Source organism: Leguminivora glycinivorella, chromosome 9 (assembly GCF_023078275.1).
Source record: "Leguminivora glycinivorella isolate SPB_JAAS2020 chromosome 9, LegGlyc_1.1, whole genome shotgun sequence".
NCBI lineage: Eukaryota > Metazoa > Arthropoda > Insecta > Lepidoptera > Tortricidae > Leguminivora > Leguminivora glycinivorella.
In genome coordinates, this window is record NC_062979.1 from 24,394,957 (window position 1) to 24,422,778 (window position 27,822).

At 38.1% G+C, this 27,822-nt stretch overlaps 2 protein-coding genes across 7 annotated transcripts in view; both read left to right on the plus strand.

Moving 5' to 3' along the window:
- The window catches only part of LOC125229454 (organic cation transporter protein-like), a 55,480-nt gene extending 41,063 nt beyond the window's left edge, over positions 1–14,417 (plus strand). For both annotated transcript variants that reach the window (XM_048134297.1, XM_048134298.1), the window contains exons 3-7: positions 8,780–8,880; positions 9,493–9,647; positions 10,208–10,825; positions 12,261–12,442; positions 13,406–14,417. In XM_048134297.1, the coding sequence (XP_047990254.1) occupies positions 8,780–8,880; positions 9,493–9,647; positions 10,208–10,825; positions 12,261–12,442; positions 13,406–13,585 (1,236 nt within the window). In that variant the 3' untranslated portion in view covers positions 13,586–14,417. The remainder of the gene's footprint in view (positions 1–8,779; positions 8,881–9,492; positions 9,648–10,207; positions 10,826–12,260; positions 12,443–13,405) is intronic.
- Positions 14,418–24,255: 9,838 nt separating this feature from the next.
- LOC125229330 overlaps positions 24,256–27,822 on the plus strand; it is a 74,416-nt gene continuing 70,849 nt past the window's right edge. Inside the window, exons 1-3 of one of the 5 annotated variants that reach the window (XM_048134145.1) lie at positions 24,256–24,644; positions 24,911–25,187; positions 25,765–25,893. In XM_048134145.1, coding sequence (XP_047990102.1) covers positions 25,116–25,187; positions 25,765–25,893 — 201 coding nt within the window. In that variant the 5' untranslated portion in view covers positions 24,256–24,644; positions 24,911–25,115. Of the gene's footprint in view, positions 24,645–24,832; positions 25,188–25,764; positions 25,894–27,822 lie in introns of those variants that run through there. The other 4 variants (XM_048134140.1, XM_048134141.1, XM_048134144.1 and 1 more) reach the window with 4 other exon arrangements.

Here is a 27,822-nt window from a genome sequence, read left to right on the forward strand (position 1 = left end):
TTTGACAGTCCAGCGAGGTAATGTAGCCAGCGCCTGCGACACCTTACCGCAGGGACTTTTAGTTTTAGTTTTTATTTATTTACTTATTTCTATATATAGGAATTTTTACATTTAACGTTTATATAGAACTAAAATAAAAGTGACTAGTTATACTTACGAATTATTCATCAGAATATTTTAGTGGATTAAACTGATCAAGTACTTATTTTATTCTACTAACTACATTCAATAACTAGTGCTTATTGGGTTTTATCATCCTCAACTCAAAACAATAACAAAAAAAATAATATATTTTACATTCTGACATTAAGATTCTAATAAAACAAAGACAGAACAATTTCACTTATACATAATGTTTTCGTCCATCTTTATTAAATTGGATGTCCACATTCCTACGGTCCACGGGTCGACCCATATTGTTGGTATTACACATTATTAAATTCTCAAAACTGCATTAAAAAAAATATATATATAAATGTATAATGATAAACGAACTATTGCATGCAGTACCTAAGGGTTGAATTGATTTAACATCAAGTAGTTTAAAATAAATCTATACCCGTCAAATAAAATCTTAGTACAACCAAACAATCTGATACAAATTGTTAATCACACATATACGGGGTGGGTCATAATGCGTTTATACATGGTGACCCATATAGTTCCCATGACTATAATAAATAAGGTTTTTTTGATCACACAAACAGGGTGGGCCATAATTCATTTATAAATGGTGACCCATATAGTTCCCATGACTATAATAAATAAGGTTTTTCTTTAATCATGTATATACAGGATGGGCCATGATGCGTTTGCACGTGGTGACCCACTTAGTGCCATGTTTATACCTGATACGAATATTTTTTTATCGCACGTATACAGGGTGGGCCATAATGCGTTCATACATGGTGACCTACACAGTGCAAATGGTTATACTGAATACAATTCTTTTTATCGCACGTATACAGGGTGGGCCATAATAATACGTGAAAACAAGTAGAGATCGTTCAAGTTCGTCTGAGCGCTATAGTCGAAGGAGAAGTAATTCTCGAAAGCATTTATCTAGTAGTAGTGAGAGTAGTAGTGACTTTCATGATAAACGTCATAAATATCGACACCGTCATATAGTTCACAATGTGTTTTAATTTGAGGAAATTGATTGTTCTTTTTTTATATTGTTATATTGTTTTGAATATTGAACTGCTGAAGTTTATGTGAAACTGTGAAGTTGTTATGTTTGTGTCTACTTATAATTCAGTCTTTTACAACTATTGAAGTATTATAGATTTCTTTTATCTTTGTATCTGTTTGCACTTTCTTTATGTATTGATTATAGTTAGTAATAATATGACATTTAGAGACTTTATACATCTCTAATTCTATATCAGTGTATAGCTACTTTGCTTATGATTAATATTTTTAGTTAATATTTCTATTAATTTCATTTGTTTAACTTTAATGAATACTCTGTAATGTTGACATGTAAAAGTGCCCCCGTGGCCTATTTGCTGAATAAATGATTTTGTATTTTGTATTTGTATTTTGTATTGTTGAAATTTATCTCAGATAACACCACTACAGTTGTACTGGATGAGGCCGAAGCCCTTTTGTGGCAAGCGGTAGCCAGTCATTTCATCATAACGCTGGACGAGGCCGGAGCCCTTGTGTGGCAAACGGTAGCCAGACATTTCATCATAATGCTGGACGGGGCCGGAGCCCTTGTGTGGCAAACGGTAGCCAGACATTTCATCATAATGCTGGACGAGGCCGGAGCCCTTGTGTGGCAAACGGTAGCCAGACATTTCATCATAATGCTGGACGGGGCCGGAGCCCTTGTGTGGCAAACGGTAGCCAGACATTTCATCACAATGCTGGACGGGGCCGGAGCCCTTGTGTGGCAAACGGTAGCCAGACATTTCATCATAATGCTGGACGAGGCCGGAGCCCTTGTGTGGCAAACGGTAGCCAGACATTTCATCATAATGCTGGACGAGGCCGGAGCCCTTGTGTGGCAAACGGTAGTCAGTCATTTCATCATAATACTGGACGACGCCGAAGCACCTGGTGTGTGCAAGCGGTAGCCAGATTATTTAGCTTATACTGGACGAGGCCGAAGCACCTGGTGTGTGCAAGCGGTAGCCAGATTATTTAGCTTATACTGGACGAGGCCAAAGCACCTGGTGTGTGCAAGCGTTAGCCAGATCATTTAGATCATACTGGATGAGACCGAAGCATGCGCAAACGGTAGCCAGTCATCTCACCGTAACACAGGACTGAGGCCACAGCACCACCGGTTGTGTAAGTGGTAGTCTGACATTCTATCGTTAACGTTGAACGACACCTAAAGGTTTATACATGTGAGGTGATGGTAAACGGTAAGCAGACTAATCAGTATTATATTCAAGAATGAAATTTCAGAGTTCATATCGTCTTGAAATTCTTGAAGAATTTAACATCTTTATGGATAACTTGATGATGTTTCTTTTAATAATATAAATGATCATTTTAGAACTTGATCTGAACCAAGTGACATGTTCTCGCTTAATTAGGTATTCATCTTGTTTGATTTTTGGTCATTTTGACATTATACACCACGAATATGTTATTATTTTATTTAGTAGGTAATTCTATTTTGCAACATTTGTTATTCTATCCTAAAATGGGCACACAAGAGTACCTTACTTCAGAGAAATTTAACTAACGAAGAGGTTCGATAAATTTCCTTAAATTCGTGTTTTAACTGGACGGAGACTGAAGTAGCTGGTTACAAGCGGTAGCCAGATTGTTATTTTTCTAGAAATAAGTTGGAACACTGCTTGCGCAAGAGCACTCGTGGTGTCCAGCCCTGAAAGTTGTTACTTACTAATGTTGATCATATCATGACGAGACGTTCGTTGCACAGAACATAATGTCTCTGATTTGTTATATGATTATTTTGTGTCTTTCTTCTTTCTCACAAGCCGGCAAGATATTTCCTTAAGCAAGCGGATACGATGGGCAATAGTGCAACATAATAGTGTTTCTACCATTATTCATTTTGGATGGATCCTTGAGGTGGACAAGAATTCAGCGTTCAGTTGTATAAGTTGCTGGCTGAAGGGAGGTGAAGAGAAAAAAAAAACATTGGTCGTAAACGCTGAGACTGCATGTTGGCTTAGCGCAGGACGTTTTCGTACTATTTTATGTATGATAATCTACAATTTTAATTTTGCGTCCATAACAAGCTTAAATTCTATGATATTGAAATATCGACTAATAATACAATATTTAAGAATATCGACTGAGTCGCAGTTTTAAGTCTTTCCCTTATAATTCGAATGCTGCATACTGTATGGTCATTTTTCACTGTAAGTTAGCATATGAAACAAACTATTTTCAGAATTATTTGGAGGTACACCTCCTAAAGTAAATTTAATTTTATGTCAAATTTAGATACTCAATTTGCTGTTTTTTTTGTCTTTTTATTAGGTTAATTTTAAATTGCGGTATTCGTATTTGGGATTTCCTTTAAAAACCTCGTATTACTAGTAAATTTAAAGAACAAAGATAAAACACTTTTACATAGTCATGAAGTAGTGACGAAATGATAATATTTTATATGAGATGCGAAATGCAAAAAAAAAAAAAAAATCTACAACGGAAATAAAGTTTTGGGCATTATAACGAGGTGAGTTAGATCTAGATATACTATCGGAGATCTGACTTTTGGTACTTAAATATAACTTGCAATTTACAGGACATTTGTTATTCGCAAAATTTTTATTATTTACGTACATTACAAAACCATTACTTAGAATAGCTTCTGTCTCCTTGTAATTAAGTGATTGAAAAGTATAGGTGAGCTTTTGGGCTCATTTTGGGGATTTGCCTTTCAGATGACAATGCTTTAGCATTGCATTGTAGGCGTAATTCACTATAAGTAAGCATAAAACTGCTCTAGTATCAGCTAGCTTAGCTCGTATTTTTATACAAATTACCTATGATTAAGCGATAATGTGGTACCTTTTGTTTGAGAGTGGCACATTTGAACCACACTTGAAGAACCACATCTACGGGACATACTGGTATATATTAATACTAGTATTACCTGTGACCATTTTAATTAACTCCATAGTTATTATAATATACAGTGATTTTGCGTATCTGCACGTAATTATGGCACTAATGTAGTTTTAGTTTATTTATAGTGTATTCATAAAATATAAGTGACTTGAGTCATATATGACATCTTAAACAATTACTATTTTATGTTGATTATTGATACGATGCGGGCTGCCATGTGACAGGTTTAGCCAAGTGTGGAGCCGTACGATATTGATATCATGGTTTTTCAAAATATTTCCTATTAATAAATTATTCTTATCTTTACAATAACATTTCAAAAAAAAAAAAAAACTTCCTAATTTACCCATATATAAAGATCTTGATCTAGAATCTATTTTATATAAAGGGCTCTAAACTGTTTGAGAACACTCTGAGGTTCCCAGAATCGTAGATATTATCTGGTGGACGGTGCAATAATTTAGTTGCTGTATGATTTATTATCTGGAACTAATCAAAATTTAGCAGTTGATTCAGATGAGCTGTATCCTGTTATAGAATTATAATGTATTTATTTACTTACAATTATGATTTTGTTTACACTAGTGCTTAGTGTTTACTTGCATAGAGGTTGATAAAACTTACTATTTATTAAAAAAAAAGTGTATAAGCTACGTAGATTTTAATGAACAAACGGGTCTTAGGGTCAATTTATGTTGGATTTGTGCTACGAATGGCTGTACTAGGTACGGTTCTAACTCGTGACAACCTCGTTGAAACAAATGGAATCTGTTTTAGCTATAGGTAAAAGCGTCGAGACTTCATTCCCATTATAGTCATTGAAAAGTAGGAACAACATCTTATAGACTGATTCCGTATGTTGTAATATTCTAATTTTCAATAATAATATCTGGTAATCTACACAATTTTACATCCTACTATGATCACTGAATCGGAATGAAGACTTAGGCTATGATACTTGAGCTATGGCAGATATTAACGACCCATGCCTGTAATTATTCACTATGGATGTGAATACACGCAGCTTGTTCTGTATAAATAATACTTTAGCACGTTGGAAGATGTCAAGAAAGATACCGATTTTGATATGCTTATTGCACATGTGAAAACCATCTATGGAGCGGTAATCTCTATCGGCATCGCGGTACATTTGACGTACAACGATCGTACTTTTTCATCATTTTTATTCAAAGCTGAAGACAGACGCCTATCCGTTAGACTACTTCTCTTATTGTATTTTTTTTTTTTGTAGTCGAGGTGACGAATGTAAATTGGATGCATATTTCACGATATTGTAGTACGTTTATAAGACTAAAAGCACATATCTTTAACTGCAAAGCGCAAGATTAATTAGAAATTATATTAAATAAGCTATAATGAAACAAAAATAAGATCACATAATTAAATAAGTATGTGATAGATTTAAATGCACGGTTTCTAAATTTATTACAACTTATTTGAGTTATAAAACTTATTTTAGCTGTCAAAGTAACGGTCCGTGCAATACAACTCGTTTGTTTATTATGATTATTATATATGTTGTTGTGTGTTCTTTGTAAATTGAGTCTATTTAGTTTTAGTAATAATTATAGGAGAGATATTGTTTTGGCACAAAATTATATAGGAATGTAACGTCTGGGAATGAACAGTTGCGACTGGAATCTATTTTAAAGTTATAGGTTTATATTATATGCACAATGAGGAATTCCAATGAGTGATTAATTTAATATTATGCAATAACCTACTTTAAGATTGGGATATGTAAATCTGATGTTATATATGCAATATAAATATCTGTGTTTGTAAAACAAGATGTAGACTATAAGAAATTCAAAATAATTTAGCTGTTACCATAACGGGCGTAAGAAACTATGAGATTCATTTAGCAAGAAATTCCATCTTGTGTTTTTCTCTTATTTGTGTATCGTCAGAATAATTTCATATTCAATTTAATGTTGTTCCATTGTTTCAATGTATGTTTTTAAATGTAGTTCCAGCGTTCCAACTCTATTTAGCAAGAGAGAAAACGGGAAATAGTCGTGTATTAATTATCTGCTAAATTAGATGGAATACTGAGTGCTCTTTCTCGTTTTAGAATAAATTTACCTAATATGTCCCAAATAAGTTTGTAAAATGTGGATTCAGTGTTTCGCGCAGGTATAATACGCTATAGGCTACAAAATGTCCAACGAATGAGGACATTCTAACAAAGCAGGATGGCCGAGAGGGCCAGAGGTACTTACAGTTGAGTTGCACTGGATGTACAGATATATACATATATATATATAAATATTTTTTCTCTTTCTATTCACTGTATTGAGTCATTTATGTAGTGGTTCGTCGCTACCTACTAACTTATCCTGATTGAATTACTAACCTGACATAATGGCTTGATTTGTGAATAGCTGATACTAGACCGATTGTAGAACATTTTAATCCAGCTGGGTTCGAGTGATCTCAACTAGTTTTTTTTATATTAGTTTTGTTCAAGGGTACGTTCATCCCAAGTTTTCGGGTAGATTACAACGTACAAGTTAATTTAAGTTAATTTTAAAAATAATTGTTAAAGCTTGTTTGATTCCTTTTATCCATGTGTTGTGCCTGGGACAGGCACTGGGTCAGGATGGTCGACTGTTAAGAATCTCATAACTTCACAAATTATTTATATAATATTTTTAAGACAATGTTAAAAATCTCATAATTTTACCCAAAGATTGATATATTTTTTGTATGTTGGCAACCCCGGCGGCGCGAGCGCGGGCTGTCAGTTAGTTTTCTCGGCATAAAGAAGTGAACTTTGTTTTCTGTGACGATTCGTAAAATCTTATACTATTAAACGAGCAATTCTTGTATATTTATTTATTTATTTATTTATTTATTTATTTATTTATATATTTATTTATATATACCGACGATCTCGGAAACCGCTCTAACGATTTCGCTGAAATTTGTTTTGTGGGGGTTTTCGGGGGTGAAAAATCGATCTAGCGTAGCCTTAGATCCCGGAAAACGCGAATTTTCGAGTTTTCATGAGTTTTTCTTTCGCATTTGTAAACGTAAAATATGGTCCTTAATTTCGCCGCGCGCGCATCGATTCCGCTTAGCTCAGTCGCACGAGGTCGGTCTAATGTACGCAGATAGATCGTAGGTGTCAGGGTTTCGAATCCCGGTCAGAAATTAAGTTTTTGTTTTTTGTCTTTTTTTTTGTTTTTGTATTTATAAGAGTTTTTTTTTTATCTAAAGACGTGATATATTAAAATAGAACCGAGCGAAGCTCGGTCGCCCAGATATTAATAATAAATAGCACGAAGGACCCCTTTCGGAATCTTAATTACTATGTTGGTAAAAATATTATCACATCAACATCATCATCATCATTTCAGCCGTTAATCGCCCACTGAGCATAGGCCTCCCCTCCTTTCATGTACGCCACTTATCCCGATCCTGGACGAATCTCATCCAGAATAAGTGCCCCGCAGTTTTTCGAATGTCGTCCACCCAACGAGCCAACGAATGCCAGGCGCTTCTTACATCCGATAGCGACCACCGACGCTTACCTTAGGCAAATAACCCAGCACTGGATGTTTTCGTCTGACTAGAATGATATGATTATGTTAATTTACCTGCATAATTTTAGTTTTTTTCTATGACTCGCTTTGCTCACGCAAAACTAGTAAAATCCGCTTAAATTCCGCACGACGAATAGCAGTCATGACCCTGCAATTTAAAGACCATCCAATATAATTCCAGACATGTTTAACCATGTCCCATTCTCATAAAGCACATTGGACTCAGCGATCGACCTTCACCTCCAAACGCATTCGATATCGTCAGTGAGGCGTGCAGTCAACAACAATGGCTTTGGTGACAAAAAGACGATCGCTCAGCGGGTATAGCCGAAGTGACAATCATTGACGGTAACGTTGCAATCGGAACGCGGTCTGGCTCTGTCGCGCCACTTCACAAGAGCGATAGAGAGAGCTAGCGAGGTGTAAGAAATTTCGACATTGGCTAGGTACCCAGGGAATCGTGTTTTGGAGGATGTGTTTTTTGGCGAGGTTACTTTATGATCTTGATGATGATATTACGTAGTTGTCATTTGTTTTATACTTGCGTAGGCATAATAAATGTCAAGGATGCTGTCGAGAATCTGCCATTCATGTCAAGATTCGTATTTTTGTGTTTAATTGCAAATCTAATGAATTAACTCATTTCTGTGAGGTGGGAATTCGTTAACTGTAGGTGAATAGTTTTATAATAGCGTCTTATGCAACTGTTGTTTGAAAGGTCAAACAAGGCGAATGACGTAGTTACCCGGCTTACGTATGTTTTTTTAATGAAAAACCAATCTAGATAAATTGAAAGTTCTACCGGTTTTCTAAAACGGTTTTTGCGTAGCGTCACGGGATCTACTTATATATTTGCAGGACAATCCTGGTCGCGCGATAAATGATAAAACATCGGACCGTCCCTATCGCACTTACAAATAGTGCGATAGGGACGGCCTGATGTTTTATCATTTATCGCGCGACCATAATTGCCTGCTTGGACTTCCTTGAACCGCTTACGGTCCGGACGCTCAGTTGGCAACGACTCTAAAATTGCAGCTTCCCCCACTGACATGCTCAAAATTCACCCCGTATGCTCGTGTTTATGTGATTTGCTTTGAACTTGAAGAGATGAATTGATGGTAAACTAGATGTGTTTATGTTTTCAGTTCAACCTGGCCTGCCAAGAGTGGAAGAGGACGCTGGTGGGAACCGTCCACAACATCGGCATGCTGGTATCTTTGCCTATCCTCGGCTACGTCTCTGATCGGTGAGGGCCCTAAATATCTACTTATAAAGTTGAATTACCCTAGAAAGCTATTACTGATTGATGACTAAAGGAAAATACTTAGTGAGTAAGATCTTTATTCTTGTGAGTGACATTTTTCCCCTGGACTTGACTTTGCACAATCCCGGTAATATTCTTGAAATGTATCATTTTATTGTAGAATAAAGAAATAAAATATTGATATTTGCGAGTCGCTTTTTGATAAAGGGAAACATTGTGAGGAAACCGGACTAAACCTAATAGGGCTTGTTTAGACTGGCAGTCACTTTCGAAAAACCAGTGTCTACGCCAACTCTTGGGATTGCCAAAGGGGTTTCCAGGTTCTTATGAACCGTGGATAAATGCCAGAATAAAAGTAGGAAGAAGAAGCCATTCGCTACTACCTCTAAAGCCGAACCACTACTGCAGAAAAGACATACCCGTGTATATGTATTTTCAGTGACAGTATTTACGTCGTCGATAGGCGTAGCACTGTCAGCGAAAGGGTGAACAACATTAAGTGAATCAACTTTACTGCGTTTTCACATTATCCGATCCGATATCGGATGTAGGACCGATATCCCATATATTTCAGCCGCTTTTTCTTGTTTCCAGCTGGGGCCGTAAAACAGCTCTGATCCTGTCCTGCGTGCTGGTGGGGGCCATCGGCTCCCTGAAGGCTTTCTCCGTCTCCTACGAGATGTACGTCATCGTGGAGTTTCTGGAGACCGTGGCTGGCGCTAGCGCGTTCCCTGCTGCCTTCATCATGAGTCAGTACCAATCTTTTGTTATAGTTTCATTCTTTGATAAATTGACGGATACAATAGAAAAGGTAAACGAATCTATTTGAAGAAGCGGTTCACCAAAAATGTCATGGTATAATTTCTGTGTGTTGGTAATTCAACTGTTTGGTGAACATTCATCATAAGGCCTTTGGTCTGTATCAAATCAAGAGTGAACAGGCATATTCTGGGCGAACTCACTCCACCGTAAGCCACGTCTTTGACTTTGGCTAGGTTGTGGCCAAGAATAAAAAAAATCAGATTGGTTGGATATTAAAGCTTACCTTTTTAAAGTTTCACGAGTTTTACAAACACATTTCCAAACGGGCCTTAACTCGTATAACTCATTTTTTTAAAACTAACCTCCAATATTTCAAGGACGTCGTTCTCCCATTGGTATCAGAGAAGACTTAATATAGAAATGTCAAAGTTAGTTTTAAACATTAATCAGATAAGTAGGTACCCAATACCTATACGCGATTAAGTCCCGTAAGAAATTTTAAGAAAATCAAGGCTTGCTAGAGTAATATTACTTTCTCTCATTTCAGCCATCGAATTGCTCGGCCAAGAGAAGCGAGTCTTAACGACAGCTTTCCTTGGCATCATGCTGGTCATCGGCGGCCTGAGCTTCGCACTCCTCGCTAAGACCTTCCAGTACTGGCGGACCTTCATCCTCGTCGTCTACCCACCTTCCCTCCTCTTCCTCCTATACATATACTTCCTCCCTGAGAGCATTAGATGGCTACTCTCCAAAGGGCGAAAGGAAGACGCATTAGAAATAATTACTAAAGCAACGAAGATGAATGGTGTGACGCTACCTGAAGAGACGATCAAACAGCTCCAAGAAGCTAAAGTTCCTCTTGAGAAGAAGGAAGAAGAATCCGGATTATGGATGCAAGTGTTCAGATCGCCTATTATAATGCGTCGCCTGGCAATCTGTTCCTGGTGGTGGATAACCTGTACGTTCGTGTTCTACGGTCTGGCGATAAACTCGGTGTCGCTGGCTGGTGATAAGTACACCAACTATATGCTGGTGGTGTCTGTGGAGGTGATAGCGGTGGTTACCAACGCGCTGGTGCTGGACCGGATCGGTCGCAAGCGGACGCTGCTCATCGCGTATATTGTCTGTGGGATCTCTTGCGTGGCCATTGCTTTTGTGCCTCCTGGTAAGTTTAATGATAGTTTTATTTTTACTAATTTAACGTGAGGAGTAATTTTGCAAAACATGAAAACAAAGGCTTATATATCTTGTAAGTCTTCACTATCACATCATTTTTTCACTTAGCCAGTGTTGGGACAAGTGCACCTTGTAAAGCTATTAATCTATTATTAAGTATTCACTTTGGCTCGTCGGTGGGTCCTTCTTCTGCATCTGGGGTTCCAAAACTATAACCTTCAAATTATATTTCACGCCGTGGATGTAAAATTTTCCTTAATACTAAAAACCGGCCAAGTGCGAGTCGGACTCGCGCACCGAGGGTTCCGTACAAACCTGCATTTGATATGAATTTCAACTTGATAGCTCTACGCGTTCATGAGGAAAAAAGTTATAAGTTTATATTTATTAAAAAATATATATTTTGTAATGTAACTAAAAATTTAAGGTTTTCGGAATTTTTCCTTTATGTGTGCTATAAAACGTTGCTTCATGCCAAATTTCAAGATTCTAGGTCGACTGGAAGTACCCTTTAGGTTTTGATTCCCTTGCGAGTACTTGCGAGTTTCAAAATATGCAGCTTAAATTGCTGTTTCTTTTGATTGCGTTGACATAGAAATTTGATTTTGTTACAGCTTAAAGGTATTATAGACCTGAGTATTTGGTATGAATTTCAATTTAATACCTCTACGCGTTTATGAGGAAATGGGTAGTAAGGTTAAAATTATTAAAAAAAAAAATATTATGTGATGTAACTAAAAATTTATGGTTTTCGTAATTTTTCCTTTATCTATGCTATAAGACGTTGCTTCGTACCAAATTTCAAGATTCTGAGTTCACGGGAAGCACCCTGTAGGTTTTGATTCCCTTGCAAGTGTCGAAAATTTGCGGCATAAACGGCTGTATCTTTTGATTGCGTTGGCTTAGAAGTTTGATTTTTTCACAGCTTCAAGGGACAGTAGACCTGAGTAATTGATATAAATTTCAGCTTCATACCTCCACGCGTTCCTGAGAAAAAGGGTCTTGACAGACGGACGGACGGACGGACAGACGGACAACAAAGTGATCCTATAAGGGTTCCGTTTTTTCCTTTTGAGGTACGGAACCCTAAAAATGACTTCGCGAGAACAGTCACCAAAAAATTTTTTTCTAAGGTAGGTAAATTTTATGTTTTTCCTAATACTCATAATCACGAGCCCTTGCGATCTAGGACAAAAAACAAGAGACAAAATATAGACCCAAAATTTATTATTTTGCATACTTTCCACTTTGTAACCACCGTACAAAGTGTTTGAAAGATGGTAACGAAGTGCAAAAATTAAATTTGGGACGCTTTTTTACCTAGTAGGATCGAAAAGGCTCGTGATTTTGACTAGAAAAAACATTAAATTTACCTATTTTAGAAAATTTCTTCCCGAAAATACTCACAAATGTCTTTTTTTCAGCGATGTCGTGGCTGGCAACGCTGCTGTACCTGATAGGCAAGATCGCCATCACGCAGGCCTTCAGTGGCGTGTACATGTACACGTCGGAGCTGTTCCCGACGCATGCGCGCCACAGCTTGTTGGGATTCTGTTCCATGGTGGGCAGGCTGGGGTCCATCGTGGCTCCACAGATGCCGCTACTGGTAAGGACTAAACTTAACCTATTGCTTGTATGTGTCAGTTGATACAGTCGACCAAAGATGTTCCTCACGGTTGAGGCACAGTATAATAAAGAGTACTATCGTACAGTATGGCCACTCCCGCTCCCCGCTGAAAACGCCGCCCACCCCCTCTCGGTTACCTCACAGTTACCGCCTGTCAAAAACGCGAACAGTCAACCTGTCAGATCTCACTCATACAAACATGGTACGCGTTCACCTACACGAGCTTAGAATGTGTGCTAGGAACGCGCCTCTTTCATATATTTGATCGCCAGTGTCCGAGATGTGGTTGAGGTTCATTTGAACGTCATGCGACAAAAAGGTCGATTTCCCCTTGCAATAATATTATTTCAGTGACAATGGCTCTCTCTATACGATATTTACGTCATGCCATACTGTGTCAAGTCAACCTTAGCGATCGTTAGAGCTTGCAAAAACTTTTGTCAAAACTGGTAGACCACTTTCTTGGCCGATTGTACTTTCATACCCAGACAAAATTGTCTTAACTTGAAGTAAATATTAAAATCTGAAGAGATCATAATATAATGAAGAGTGAATATCGATGAGATAAAATTGAGTCATTCTAATTTCTTTTGCTTCAATTTTCACGCAAAATCAACGCCACACAGACAACGATCAAGTTAGCTATCCAAAAGGACCGAGATAAGTGGCGGGAGGCCTATGCTCAACAGTGGGCGATTAACGGCTGAAATGATGATGATGAGCTATCCAATTACGAAACACTGATTAATAAGTTTTTAAACTGACCTTAGAAGTTTCTAAGCGTTCTCGAAACGTCGGAAATCAGTTTCAATTAGACATGATTAGTTCAGTCCAAAAAGTCCAATTTATTGTTTTACTTAAATAGTTATTCTGTCGTCAGCTTCACTTAAGATGCATACTCTTACAAGAGCTGCGAGTTAATGTTGTATAATGTATTTTCAGGCAATCTACGTAGAATGGCTGCCATCAGTCCTGTTCGGCAGCACAGCGCTAGTGGCAGGCGCTCTCATGCTGACCACGCCGGAGACCCTCAACACGCGGCTACCCGACACTATACAGGAGGCTGAAGAACTCGCTAACCAACATAAGAAGCCTGAGAACTTGGAGATGAAGGCCTGCTAGCATCTTGACCCTACATAATAGCGATTTAGTAATGTCAAAAATGTTTTTTCTGCTCCCGAACTGTTATTCGTCATTTACAGGGTCGTGCATAGATATTTAAAACCCTACATAAAAGTCTATTCCCCAAAGCCAGCGTCCGCCGGCTTTCCGCGCATGCGCGCAGTATCGGAAAAACTGAAAACGCCTTGTTTGGCTCTGTAACAATGGCAACGCATTATTATAATGATACTGTGCGCGTGCGTGGGAAGGCTTTGGTCAGCTGGGCTGACAGTGCAAACTGCAAACCTTTGCGTCAAAATACAGAAAACGGTGTGGATTTGACGAAAGTTATTCAAGGAAACTATTAAAAACTAAGTGCATGATTGTAGAAAAAGTATTGTATGCAACGGTGTTTAACTGAATCAAAAAATAATCGTAACGTCTTTTCGGCTTCACCTATAATTGTTACACACGCCACTCGTCTTTTTTGATCTCCTTTAATATCCTGTTGCATAAAATAGTATTATGTTCTTGTAAAATCCTATAAAAGATTTTTGATTTAGGCCTCAGATTTTATTTATTTAGGCTTCATATTGTACTATATTTATTTAAGAAACATTTGTACATGAGTAACAACGACAAGGTTAGATGTAGAATAGTTACACGAAAAATAAAGCGTGAAAGTATTTACTGTATGTTAATAATACTTTTTTTATTCTGCATCTTAATCTGTCATAGACTAAAGTATTTATTGTGGGGTACAGTTTACACTTACCTGCGATGGTATTTTGTACAATGAAAGCGCACAGAAATAGAATACTTATTTATCTAAGGTATAGCGGGGCAAAACTCGACTGGGGGGGGGGGGGGGGGGGGGTGCAATTATTACACTATGGTGTTGAGTTCTGCATGTATCCACTGAACACGCCTACCATACATAACCGATGGACACTCTATTTAACAATAAAACATGGAAGAACCATACAACATAATAATAAACATTGTATACCGTTTTATTAGGCAGGCGTCCGGTTTTTTATCCCATAGCCCAGTATTTAGTCCATCACTTTCATCCAATAGCCCAGTTCGTTTGAGGTTCCATTAACTCTCACTCAAATAGTCCTTACACCCTGGCGGGTGTTGCCTCTGCGTGTGTCCCATGACACGAGTAATTAAAGTGTCAAAAGGGGCTCTACGCGTTGGCTTCGGCCCCGCGCACGCCTCCTAAAGGTCCGGAACACCATTGTTCCGTGATGGGAAAAACATTGTAAAACATGGAAGAAAATTATTAGTTACATTTGTCCCCCAGTCGGGATTGACCCCGCTGTACCTTATTTATTCTTTTATGTTTAGATATAGTGTAAATTTTTGTTACGCCTTCCAATACATTCCACGACTCCTCTTTTTCCGAACAGGGTGGCTAGCCGAATGGCACAATCGCTCACGAAACGAAGCGCTAGTAGATATCTATCTCTATCGCGCTTGCGTATTGGCGCGACAGAGCCAGCGGCGTATCGCTTTCGTTTGGCGTCGGAGAAATGCCATTCGGCTACGGGGCCTGACTCTTCTAAATACTATATAAGGTCATGTAGGGGAAGGTTGCTATCATTGGACCACTTAACTTCGCTGCTCTATAATTCATAGATTTTATGTCAGAAAATAAAACTAGTTTGAGAAGTTTTAATTCTTGGCATCTATTTATGAATTACCTTACTCAGAATAAATAAAAAACCGGCCAAGAGCGTGTCGGGCCACGCTCAGTGTAGGGTTCCGTAGTTTTTCATATTTTTCTCAAAAACTACTGAACCTATCAAGTTCAAAATAATTTTCCTAGAAAGTCTTTATAAAGTTCTACTTTTGTGATTTTTTTCATATTTTTTAAACATATGGTTCAAAAGTTAGAGGGGGGGGACGCACTTTTTTTTCCTTTAGGTGCGATTATTTCCGAAAATATTAATATTATCAAAAAACGATCTTAGTAAACCCTTATTCATTTTTAAATACCTATCCAACAATATATCACACGTTGGGGTTGGAATGAAAAAAAAAATCAGCCCCCACTTTATATGTAAGGGGTACCCTAATACAACATTTTTTTCCATTTTTTATTTTTGCACTTTGTTAGCGTGATTGATATACATATTGGTACCAAATTTCAGCTTTCTAGTGCTAACGGTTACTGAGATTATCCGCGGACGGACGGACGGACGGACAGACAGACATGGCGAAACTATAAGGGTTCCTAGTTGACTGCGGAACCCTAAAAACTATGATAAATTTAGAGAATAATCGTGAAACGGTTTTCATAAGGTGTTTTGGACCAGAGTCGCTTTCATTGGACCACAAAGTCGCCATCAGTGGACTTAGGAAATTTACACCAATGGATCAAAGAATCTTATGGAAAGCGACAAAAAATAAATTATTAATGAAATAGGCGCGACTGAGGTCGACGCTGGAAAGGCTAATTGACTAACGTGCATTTTGCAAACTTTACAGGAGAGCCAATATAAACTTTTTTTTTACAGTTTAAATTGAAAAAACAAGGCGCTTGAGAGGTCATAACTTTTAACGTGTTTATTTATTATACAATAAAATGACGTACTACGAAGTTGGAGGTATTTGTGTTGTTTATTTGATCAATATGATTGTATTCCGATATATGTACGTATTTACGAAATAAAGTCCACGTTAGACAATTGTCATTTTTTCAAAGTCAGGATAAAGGTCTAACCACCATATTCATAGTTTCTTAGGGAACGGATACTTAACTTATGCGACTATTAGCTTTAAAACCCAACCCAAAAGAACATATAATAAGACGTTTCAAACAAAACTAGAATCGAAGAAAATGCATAACAGCCACTAGCTAACATTATGAAACACTGGTATAACAGCTTAAAAGGCACTTCACCAAAAACTAACACCTGTTTTTAGATGAGATGTCATACTGAAAACTATTGTATTTCTCATGAAAGAATCTTTAATTAAGTTAAACTTATTTGTGCAGGCAACAGCAAAAGTAAGTGATCATTATTCGATTGTAGACCTTATTATATTATGAAAAGGAAGATGGTCAACACTTACTTTTGCTGTTGATTGTACGAAAACAGACATAGGTTTCTACTGTTGCACCTTCGACGCTCTGCCGCCACCATGTAGTGAAAAAGGCGTAAAAATGTGTGTATGTGAGTATGTATATATTTTAAATATTCTGGGGGCAATCTGATACAAATCAACAAAGCCCCAAACTAAGCAAGGCTTGTATTATGGTGTGATGGGCGACGATATATATAGGTACTTACTAATGTAGATAAATGTAGGTAAATACGGTACCTACTTACATATATACATACAAATAAACGCCCTCACCGGGATTCGATTCCGGGACCTCCAACTTAGTAGGCAAAGTCACTAGTCAAGGTCAACTAGGTCAACAAGGTAACCGTTTTCACTACAAGTACCACAACATTGAATCTCAAGATCTCATACTATCTGACCCGTTTCCTTTGACCAGTGAGTTATACACGGGACAGTATAAAAACAAACTTATAGGTACTTTCAAAATAAACAATAGAAAGGTACTCGTAAATATTATTAGTAAGCTTAGCGTTTGTGTTAAAAAGAGAAAGGAACATAAATAAAACGACTTATTACTTAAATATAGGTTCGAGTATCATTATTACTTTATACGTATAATAATAATTAAGTAATACACAAAACAAAGACTTGAAAATTAAAATGAATTATTTATTTTTCAAGTAGGCATATTACAATGTACATATGAACGTCAAATAAATCTACGCCGGCTCTAACCCTACGCCTCAGCCTCGAGAAGATTTCAGTCCCCCCTCAGTTGGGAGGGGGGTATCCACTATGGGACCGGCAAGAAACTCGGCGGGCCACTTCTTTTCAGTACATTACATCTTATAATTAACATGCATTAAATAACAAGATAAAATTTAACATGCAAAAGTATTCATCAAAAAAAATTAACAGACTAGGTAAGTACTCTATGGAAATTAATGTCAATAAATTATATTGTAGTTTAACAATACGTCGTTCTTCTTCAGAGAAAACATATCAAATTGTCTTAGAAGAAAAAGATAATATAAATCTCAATATCATTAAATATGTATAAATTTAAATTCAAATTCAAAATATATTTATTCATGTAGGCCTAGTTACAAGCTCTTATGAATAGTTCATTATCATATATATTATGATCTTACAAAACATAAAATATTTTATGTACTTTCTTATCTGAACTGTGTCCTCTACACATAATACAATTATTTTAATTGCTATTTGTTTTTTGCAGTTTCTGGTTCGGGCCATGCATGTTTATATTGTTTATCTATCAAAAAGTCCTCGACTCTGTAATAAGCCTTTAATATCAATGACTTTTTTAAGTAGTTCTTAAGAGCTGGGAGGGGTAATCTCAAAACAGTGTCAGGTAACTTATTATAAAAATTAATGCATTCATTGCCCAACAAATGATTTCTGTACTTTGCGGACACGAAACTTCTTTATGGCAAGCTTATTTTTGTTTCTTAGTGTTATAATTATGGATATCAGAATTTTTAGTGAAGCAGTCTAAATTCTTAACAACATAAATGATACTATCATAGATGTTTTGGAAAGCTACAGTTAAGATATTTATTTCTTTGAAAAGTTCTCTTCACGTATTCCTAAGTTGTAAATAGAACGAATGGCTCTCTTTTGTAATACAAAAATAGTCTGTATGTCAGCTACTTTGCCCTAAACCAGAATACCATATGACATTAAACTGTGAAAATAACTATGATACACTAGGCGAGCTGTCTCAACATTAGTCAGTTGCCTGATTCTCCTAACGGCGTATGCGGCTGAACTTAATTTGTTTGCTAGTTTTCTTATATGAAGAGTCCATTGTAGATTTTTGTCCAATGTTACCTCTACTTACCTCTAAACACTCCGAAATGAATGATCGCCACAATTACGCACGATAGCTGTCACGTCTTAACTCGAGTAGCACTAAGCGTTGACTAAAGAGTCGCCCGTCCCTTTCCCCCTTGTAAAATGTTTACGCTCAAGGTCAGTTTTTGGTTTTAAAATACCTAATACGCATTACACTATGACTGAAGAGTTCATTTAAATTCACTAACGTAAATTAAAATATAATTATTCGGTCAGGATATTTGACTATTAAATGTAATTTTTATTTACCAAAGACAAGTAAAATGGATTAAAGGAGAATGTTGTGTTATTAATTTCTAGGATATTTGCTTAAACCACCTAAGCCACTATTTCGCCGGTTGGGATAAATGGCTAACGTGCAGTTTTTGACTGCCGCGGTTCTGGATAAACGGCTAACGTGCAGTTCTTTACTACCGCGGTTCTAGATAAATGGTTAACGTGCAATCATAACATTTTTTCATTCTGGTAAAATGACTTATAAACTAAAACATATAAAATTACATTAAACGAAATTGACTAACATCCAAACAAGTGTTTTTAGCGTTAACATATAGCCAGTATCTCAATAATTTGTCAAAAAAAGTGGCTTGTTAGAGAAAATGTTTTTAGTAAATTGCCTTTTTCCAAATTGCTAACAAGCCAAAAAAGTCTTCAGATCGTTTTGAAACCTGGCTCGTTAGACGCAGAAAAAATCGCTGATTCCAATGATGTATATAACTCAATATGCCCAAAAATGGTCTGTTAGTCAATTAGCCTTTCCAGCGTCGATTAGACTGTTATTCGCGTTTTTGACAGGCGGTAACTGTGAGATAACCGAGAGGAAGTGGGCGGCACTTTCAGCGGGGAGAGGGAGTGGCCATACTATACGATAGTACATTTTATTATACTGTGGCTTAAGATAGATTGGCTGTGTTTTATTTTTTGTATTTAGGACGGAAACAGGTCATTAATTTTGTGGTATTCTGAGGAGACGCGATTAATGACAACATTAGCCGCAACAGTCACAACGTGTAGTAGCCATTACTAGTGTCATCACCTACTATTTCTTTAACCTTTTTCACGCCGAAGACGTAAGTATTGGCACCGCAAGTTCAGCAAGTATGATCGACAGCTAATAGCCTCATCATCACCAGCCTGCGTAGCCGAATGCACAAACGCTCACGAAACGCTCACGAAACGAAACGCTCGTAGATATCTATCTCTATCGCTCTGGCGTATGGCGCGACAGAGCCAGACTACCTTTCGCGGCGTTTCGTTTTCGTTTCGCGTCGTGAAATGCCATTGGACTACGCTACGGGGCCTATTACAATTTAAAATATTAGATCCCTGAAATGGCCAAGATTAGAGGTCAAGTCAAAACCAGATTCACACCATAACAAATTCTTAATCCAGAATCAAGTTCACCAGTGTACCAGTAGCCTTGAGTTAAGTACATCTTGTCTTGCCTGTTTTTGCCTAAGTCTGTGTTTCCGCATGAGTACAATCCAGGCAGGCAATCATTTATCGCGCGACCATACTTGCCTGTCAGGGTGGCTAGCCGAATGGCACAATCGCTCACGAAACGCTCACGAAACGAAGCGCTAGTAGATATCTATCTCTATCGCGCTTGCGTATTGGCGCGACAGAGCCAGCGGCGTATCGCTTTCGTTTGGCGTCGGAGAAATGCCATTCGGCTACGGGGCCTGGTCTCTTTAAAGCAAGAGTAAATACATAGGTACCGTAAGCGTGCTCCACCGTAGACCGCATCATCACAATATTACCATCAGGTGTGATCGTGGTCACACGTCTACCTATTCAAACTAAAGATGATTCTGACGCTTTATGCCAGGAACGCAGAATGTCAGATTAGCAGGATGCCAGATTCGCAAAAAGTCAGATTCTCAGAATGTCGGATTCGCAGAATGCCAGATTCGCAAAAAGTCAGATTCTCAGAATGTCGGATTCGCAGAATGCCAGATTCGCAAAAAGTCAGATTCTCAGAATGTCGGATTCACAGAATGCCAGATTCGCATAATACCAGATTCGCAGGCTGCCATATTCGCTTAATGCCAGGTGATTACTGTAGGTACAGTCAACCAATTGGAACCCTAAGCCACTGTAGAACTATGTCATAGTGACGTTATAAATCAGTTTGTAAGCAATCTCTTACTGCTTGTCATTTTGACATGGTTGTAGAATGGCCTAGGGTTCCAATTGGTTGACTGTACCAGGCGATGAAATACTTACTTAAACAGAATAGGTAACATTACTTAATTCTCCCATTGCACCATTTCTTCATATAGGTATGTCTCTGTGTGGCTTATGGTTAACTGATAGAGAATGCCATTAGGTATTAAGCCTGCTTTTGTTCATTTTTTGTCATTTAAAAGCTAGTATCCCATAAAGGGGTAGACAGAACACATGAAACTACTCACTACTCAAGTTGTGACATTGCAGTGACAGGTTGCCAGCCTCTCGCCTACGCCACAATTTAAACCATATCCGACAGTCGACTTTTACGACACCCACGGGAAGAAAGGAGGTGGTGAAATTATTAACCCGTCACCACACGGGCATTTAGGTACCTACTTGAGGAAATCGCCGAACCCTCAGATTTATTTTTGGTTTTGAACACTATACGAAAGATTTACGAACCTAATTGTCAAACACTAATGCATATCGACTTGTTTAGCAAATTCCACGCATTTTTCGATTTTTGATTAATAAAAAGTACTTCTACGAAGAACTGTAACAAATCTTGGTAATTTAATGCCTCGTAACGAAACCTGTGTAACGAAACCCCAAAAAGCTGTGACATGCTTATCAACATTAAAATATACCTATTGGACTGCGGTTAAGAGAGCGCAGTGGGGGTCCCCGGTCTGGCTCATACATGGTCCAGCAAATGGCAGGCGCGGCAGTGCAGCGTGGTAATGCAGCCAGTATTTATGAGATTTTTGCACCGGCATTATGTCGTCTTGGGGATTAATGGGAGCGTGTAGGTATTGCTAAGGTTTTTGGACAAAGCTTGTTGTGAATTTTACCTTGTACACTTTTGACGAAGACTGGTGAATTATGATGTAGTTTGGACGAAGTTTGTTGCGGATGCTATTTTGTACCTACGCGTTTGAGGAAGCCTGCGCTGTGGATTTCGATGATGGTTTGTAGGTATCTTTTGAATATGGAATAAATTATTTTATTTTACGGGAGAATTAAGTAATGTATGTGCTGTTTAAGTAAGTATTTCATCGCCAGATACTTACCTACAGTAATCCCCTGGCATTAAGCGAATATGGCAGCCTGCGAATCTGGTATTATGCGAATCTGGCATTCTGCGAATCCGACATTCTGAGAATCTGACTTTTTGCGAATCTGGTATTCTGCGAATCCGACATTCTGAGAATCTGACTTTTTGCGAATCTGGCATCCTGCTAATCTGACATTCTGCGTTCCTGGCATAAAGCGTCAGAATCGAAAAAAAATCTACTGAGCATGACTCTAATATTGAGGTTATAAAAGCGTATCCAGATTTCTGTTATCTTATGTAATACTTATTTTCTTATAGTGCGGGGCGAAAACGGCTAATAAGTATGGGAGTACAGTCCCTGCTGGCAGAAAGCATGAAACTTGGCATGTATATTGCTTATAGGTTTATAAGAAAATATGGAAGTAGAAACACGCCGAGGTGTCAATGTTTCCCCTCTTTCCCCCCACTTTTGTATCCCTGATTTCAGTTTATTAATATTTCCATGAAAACCGTGAAAGCTACCATCACGATGTCTAGATGAAATATGTTCTTCATAAAATTCTCTACTATATTGTCTTTGAAAGTATAAAGCTAGAACTTATAATTTTCAAACTATGCTCATTTTCCCCTAACGATATTTCTCTTTGGTGACCTGAACGATAAGTAAGACTAGCGACTTTGATCTTTTACCTGTGCCGATGTTGCTTCACAAAATTGTTCCTCGGGTCAAACTGATCCGATTTAGCTCAATAGTCATGAAATCGCACGTCACAACCCCCCACAAAGACAAGGGGAAAGGACCGGCCCTTTCCTCGGTGAAAACTATGCATCACTTCTTTTTGCTCTTAGTGACTAGGGCAAATCGTATATCATTTTCGTGTAATATAAGGACGAGTTAATCCTTTCTGAAAAAAATGTTGCATCTTTTCATACAAAAATAACGATTTGTCACTGTTCTGAACGTAAATGCATGCTGCTCTTATAGAAACACAAAAATCACTATATCCTATGCCTTTAATATTTGAGGAGTTCCCTCGACTTCTCCAGGATTCCATCATCAGAACTGGGTTATTGGCTAATCTGTCCTATGTTTTATTTGTTGATAATTGCAGCGATGTAACTGTAAATGCCATAACTTCCATACTTAATGAAATACATAAAAATTCATTATTTTGATAAAAAATCGTTATTTTTGTTTGGAAAGGTGCAACGATTTTTTCAGAAATGATTAACTCGTCCCTATATTACACGAAAATGATATACGATTTGCCCTAGTCGCTAACAGCCAAAAGAAGTAATGCATAGATTTCACCGAGGAAACCGGCTCTTTCCCTTTGTCTTTGTGGGGGGTCGTGACGTGCGATTTCATGACTATTGAGCTAAATCGGATCAGTTTCACCCAAGGAACGATTTTGTGAAGCAACATCGCCACAGGTAAAAGAGCAAAGTCGGTAGTCTTACTTATCGTTCAGGTCACCAAAGAGAAATATTGTTACGGGAAAATGTGCATAGTTTGAAAATTATAAGTTCTAGCTTTATACTTCCATAGACAATATTGTAGAGAATTTTATGAAAAATATACTTCTCCTAGACATCGTGATGATAGCTTTTACGGTTTTCATGGAAATATTAAAACACTGAAATCAGGGATACAAAAGCGGGGGGAAAGAGGGGAAACATTGACACCTCGGCGTGTTTCTACTTCCATGTTTTCTTATAAACCTATAAGCTATGTACATGCCAAGTTTCATGCTTTCTGCCAGACCGGACTGTACATCTGCTTAAGAACTCGGACTATTAGGTGGATGTTACTGAACGCCGCAACTATAAGTGCTAGTGTGTAGATTACGCTGAGTTCTTTCCAAATAAATATCTATCTATTTATAGTATTAACTAGCTTTTGCTCGCATTAGAAAGAGACAAAAAGTAGCCTATGTCACTCTCCATCCCTTCAACTATCTCCTCCTAAAAAATCACGTCAATTCGTCGCTCCGTTTTGCCGTGAAGGACGGACAAACAAACAGACACACACTTTCCCATTTATAATGTTAGTATGGATAGTTGTGGATAAATAAATATGTCGAGATATGACGGATATCCAGCGATAAACGACATAAGCATCATACTGTTTACGCAAAACGCGTCAATCTATTCCAAGCTCACGATATTTCCCATACTCCGCGACCCAAATACACCTTCGCATCATCAAAAGAGCACAAATACCTACATATCAAACTAGTTTTATCCCGCGGCATCGCTCGCGATAAATTCAAGACAAACAAACAGACACATTTGGAAGGAGACAAAAAGTAGCCTAATGTCACTCTCCATCCCTTCAAGTATCTCCCCTTAAAAAATCACGACTATTCGTCGCTCCGTTTTGCCGCGAAAGACGGACAAACAAACAGACACATACACTTTCCCATTTATAATATTAGTATAGAGTAAAGATTAGTATGGGTATGATCGCATATATATGACCTTTTAGCTTTAGTGTAGTTTGATCGTAAATCCAGTTCAAATTCGTACCGCCCTAATATTTCAAACAAAGTAAATATTTGCGCCAAATATATCATAACATGTCTATTCGGATTCGAAAGAAATATGTAGATCGTATTTTATTAGCTAGATTATTAAACAGTGTGTTAAAATAGAACTTACTACGTTGATTTAAGATTTGTGTGATGACTTACGTATTTTAGTTTTCAGTATAGCGTCGGAATTAGTAGCCGATGCGCGCGCGCAACAGAAATCGGATTTCAGTTAAATCTGAAGTGCAGTTATTTTCAATTCAAGTTTGGAATGCGGTGTATTCTAGCAAGAGTATATCTACTCTTTTGTGTCCAATACAAGTGTTTACAAAAATAGATAGTTCAGTCGTTTTACCATTATCCTCAAGTATATATCTAAAATAACCTAACCACAAAATTAAAATTTTGAAAAAACCTCCGACCGCGACATAGTAGACCGATTTTCATGAAACATGGCTAAGAACACTCCCAACTAACTCAGCTTTCAGACAAAACAAAACTAAATCTAAATCGGTTCATCCGTTCAGGAGCTACGATGCCACAGACAGACAGACAGACACGTCAAACTTATAACATCCCGTCGTTTTTGCGTCGGGGGTTAATCAGGTTCGTCAATTTTATGTGTCTTAATAGCAAATGAGAGATATGGTAATGATTTTTCTAATTGAAAAAGTCTCAACGTATTCCCGGCCTTTTAATGTATATTATTCAATCACTAAATTTTAAGTGACAATGACAATTATGGACTACAAAGTGGTGATGTGGCAGTCAGTGTCATAGTGGTGTGTATAGTGTGTTGTGTTGTGTTGTGTTGTGTTGTGTTGTGTTGTGTGTTGTGATGTCGCGTCGCGATGTTGTGCCGCGTCCTGAACGCGAGGTCCTCGCGCCGCCGCCCAGCAAATGTGCTAAAGTAAGTACAGGCCCCGTAGCCAAATAAATGGCATTTCTACGACGCGAAACGAAAACGAAACGCTGCGAAAGGTAGTCTGGCTCTGTCGCGCCAATACGCACGAGCGATAGGGATAGATATCTACGAGCGTTTCATTTCGTCAGCGATAGCTGGAGACCCGGGTTCGATTTCCGGCTTCGCCACCAGTGGGCTTGATCGCTTTTTCTTTAGTGTATGGTATCTATTTCAGTTTATAATTTATATATAGTAGTGTTACTACTTAAAAAACAAATCAAAAAATATTTAATAAAATCATTTGATTTGTTCCCTACATCGATTATCCCTTTGGCTAGGCCCTCTGTGTGCGTAGCCGAATGCACAAACGGTCACGAAACGCTCACGATAATATCTCTTTCGTAGCTATTGTATTTATCTCTATCGCTCATGCGTATTGGCGCGACAGAGCCAGACTACATTTCTGCAGCGTTTCGGTGGAGTTTCGCGTCGCAGAAATGCTATTCGGTTACGGGGCCTGGTGTCAGTACTGTGAGTGTATGTATACAAACTTATGCTTTATTTCGTTTGTATGTTGGCACAGGTGCTGTACTACACGTGGAGGCTATGTTCCGTGGTATTCTCCCACTTCGTGATGATCAGCCTGGTGGTGGCTTACTGCATCCTGGGAGCTGTCACTTTCGAGAAGCTGGAGGCAGCTCACGAGAAAGAGGTAATCACTCTTCATTGCCGTCACTCAGGAGGTCTACACCTGGGGGCTATGCTTCGTGATGACAGCCTGGTGGTGGCCTACTTCCTGGGAGCTGTCACCTTCTTGAAGCTGGAGGCAGCTCACGAGAGAGAGGTAATCACTTCATTGTCGTCACTCAGGAGGTCTACACCTGGGGGCTATGCTCCATCATGATCAGCCTAGTGCTGGCCTACTGCATCCAGCTGTGACCTTCCAGAAGCTTGAGGCAGCTCACGAGATAGAGGTACCAACTGATCCACTCTTCATTGATCTACACAATACACATGTCGTCTACAGATAGGAGCTAGGAGGTAGAGAGGTGCCAACTGGTTTACCTTTCATTGATCTACACAATGCTCATGTGGTCTACACCTAGGAGCTAGGAGGTAGAGGTACCAACTGGATAACCCTTCATTGCCGTGACATATCTAATGACCAGCTTAAGCTGGAAGCAGCTTCTGAGAGAGACGTATGAATACGTTGTTTATGTTGTAAATAAATCGTAATCTATTTTCAGTGAAAGTTTTACAATTTCGAGTGATGAGATTCGATGACTTGAATGAACAGTGCATGAGGTTCCAAAAGAGCAATTCCAGTTAAGTTCGCACATTTGGATCACGTCTCCGAGTTTGATAAAAATTGATAGGCTCATAGAGTACATGATGCCGAGCAAGATCCACTAGGTTTCCCAAAATGTCCTATGTAGTTTGTATGAAACCTTCCCTTTTTGTTACCAGATTTCTATACATTTTCGGTAACAAAAAAGGAAAGTTTCATACAATCGACCTAGGACATTTTGGGAAACCTAGTGGATCTTGCTCAGCATCATGGACTCTAACAGCCTGCCAATTTTTATCCTATCCTATATAATTGGAGACGCGATCCGAATGTACAAACTTAACGGGAATTACTCAAAAACGCATTCAAATTTTAGAGAGATATTAGAAATAAGACAAATCAATTTCGACGTAGGTAACACCTTACAACGTAAAACTTTTTGAAATCGTTTATGTTTTTCAAAATAATGCAAATATATGTGAAACCCTTAACTGGTCTGTATATTTAACTATCAGCCACATCTCTTATCCCTCACACGTGTAATTGCTCTAATAACGTATTCACTCGCAGCTATCTGGATCTCATTCGCAGGTGTCGACAGCTTGCGTGGGCGCAAGTGTAGTTGGGGAGCCCACAACGCTATATGTGAAGTTACTCGAACGTTGTAGTAGGGACCTCAAACCAAAAGATGAATTGCCGAGTTGGATACAAACGTTTATTATTCTACACACCACAATCCATTTAATAACTTGTTGAATATCGACTTTTAACCAACAGCTCATTATAGAAGGCTAAATAAAGTAGGTACGAAGTCATCAGCCCTTAACAAGGAGTCCTTCTCTTCTTTAACACGGGTCCTTCTCCGCACCGAGTGGTATGCGTAGGTAATTGCCCTCAAAAAAAAAAAATATAAGGTAGCATGTGATTGAAACTGTTAGTCAAATTTTGAGTAGGTAACTACAAAATATTGTCTTCGGTTGCCGCGATAGTTACTCATGAAATAAAACTATGGAAACGGATTAAATCGCGTATAATGAGTTCATCCCAACGTTTCAAACACTTTACAGCATTCGTGATTAAGGGGTCACCCGTTTGTTAATTCATTATACGGGATTTAATGTTTCATAAGTAACTACAAATTTTTCGTTATGGGCTCCCAGACTATTTCTTTCACCACCAGCTGATAGGCCGACGAAATGTTATTTATGTACACTTTTCGTTTTCGGCGTCTTATGATCTGCCTTTGATTAGATGATAAACAACTCCATCTTAAATTAAACGGAATTTCTTAGATAAAAGAACTACCAGCTGTCACCTATATTTTAATTTAACTAATAACAGAGTCCAATGGAA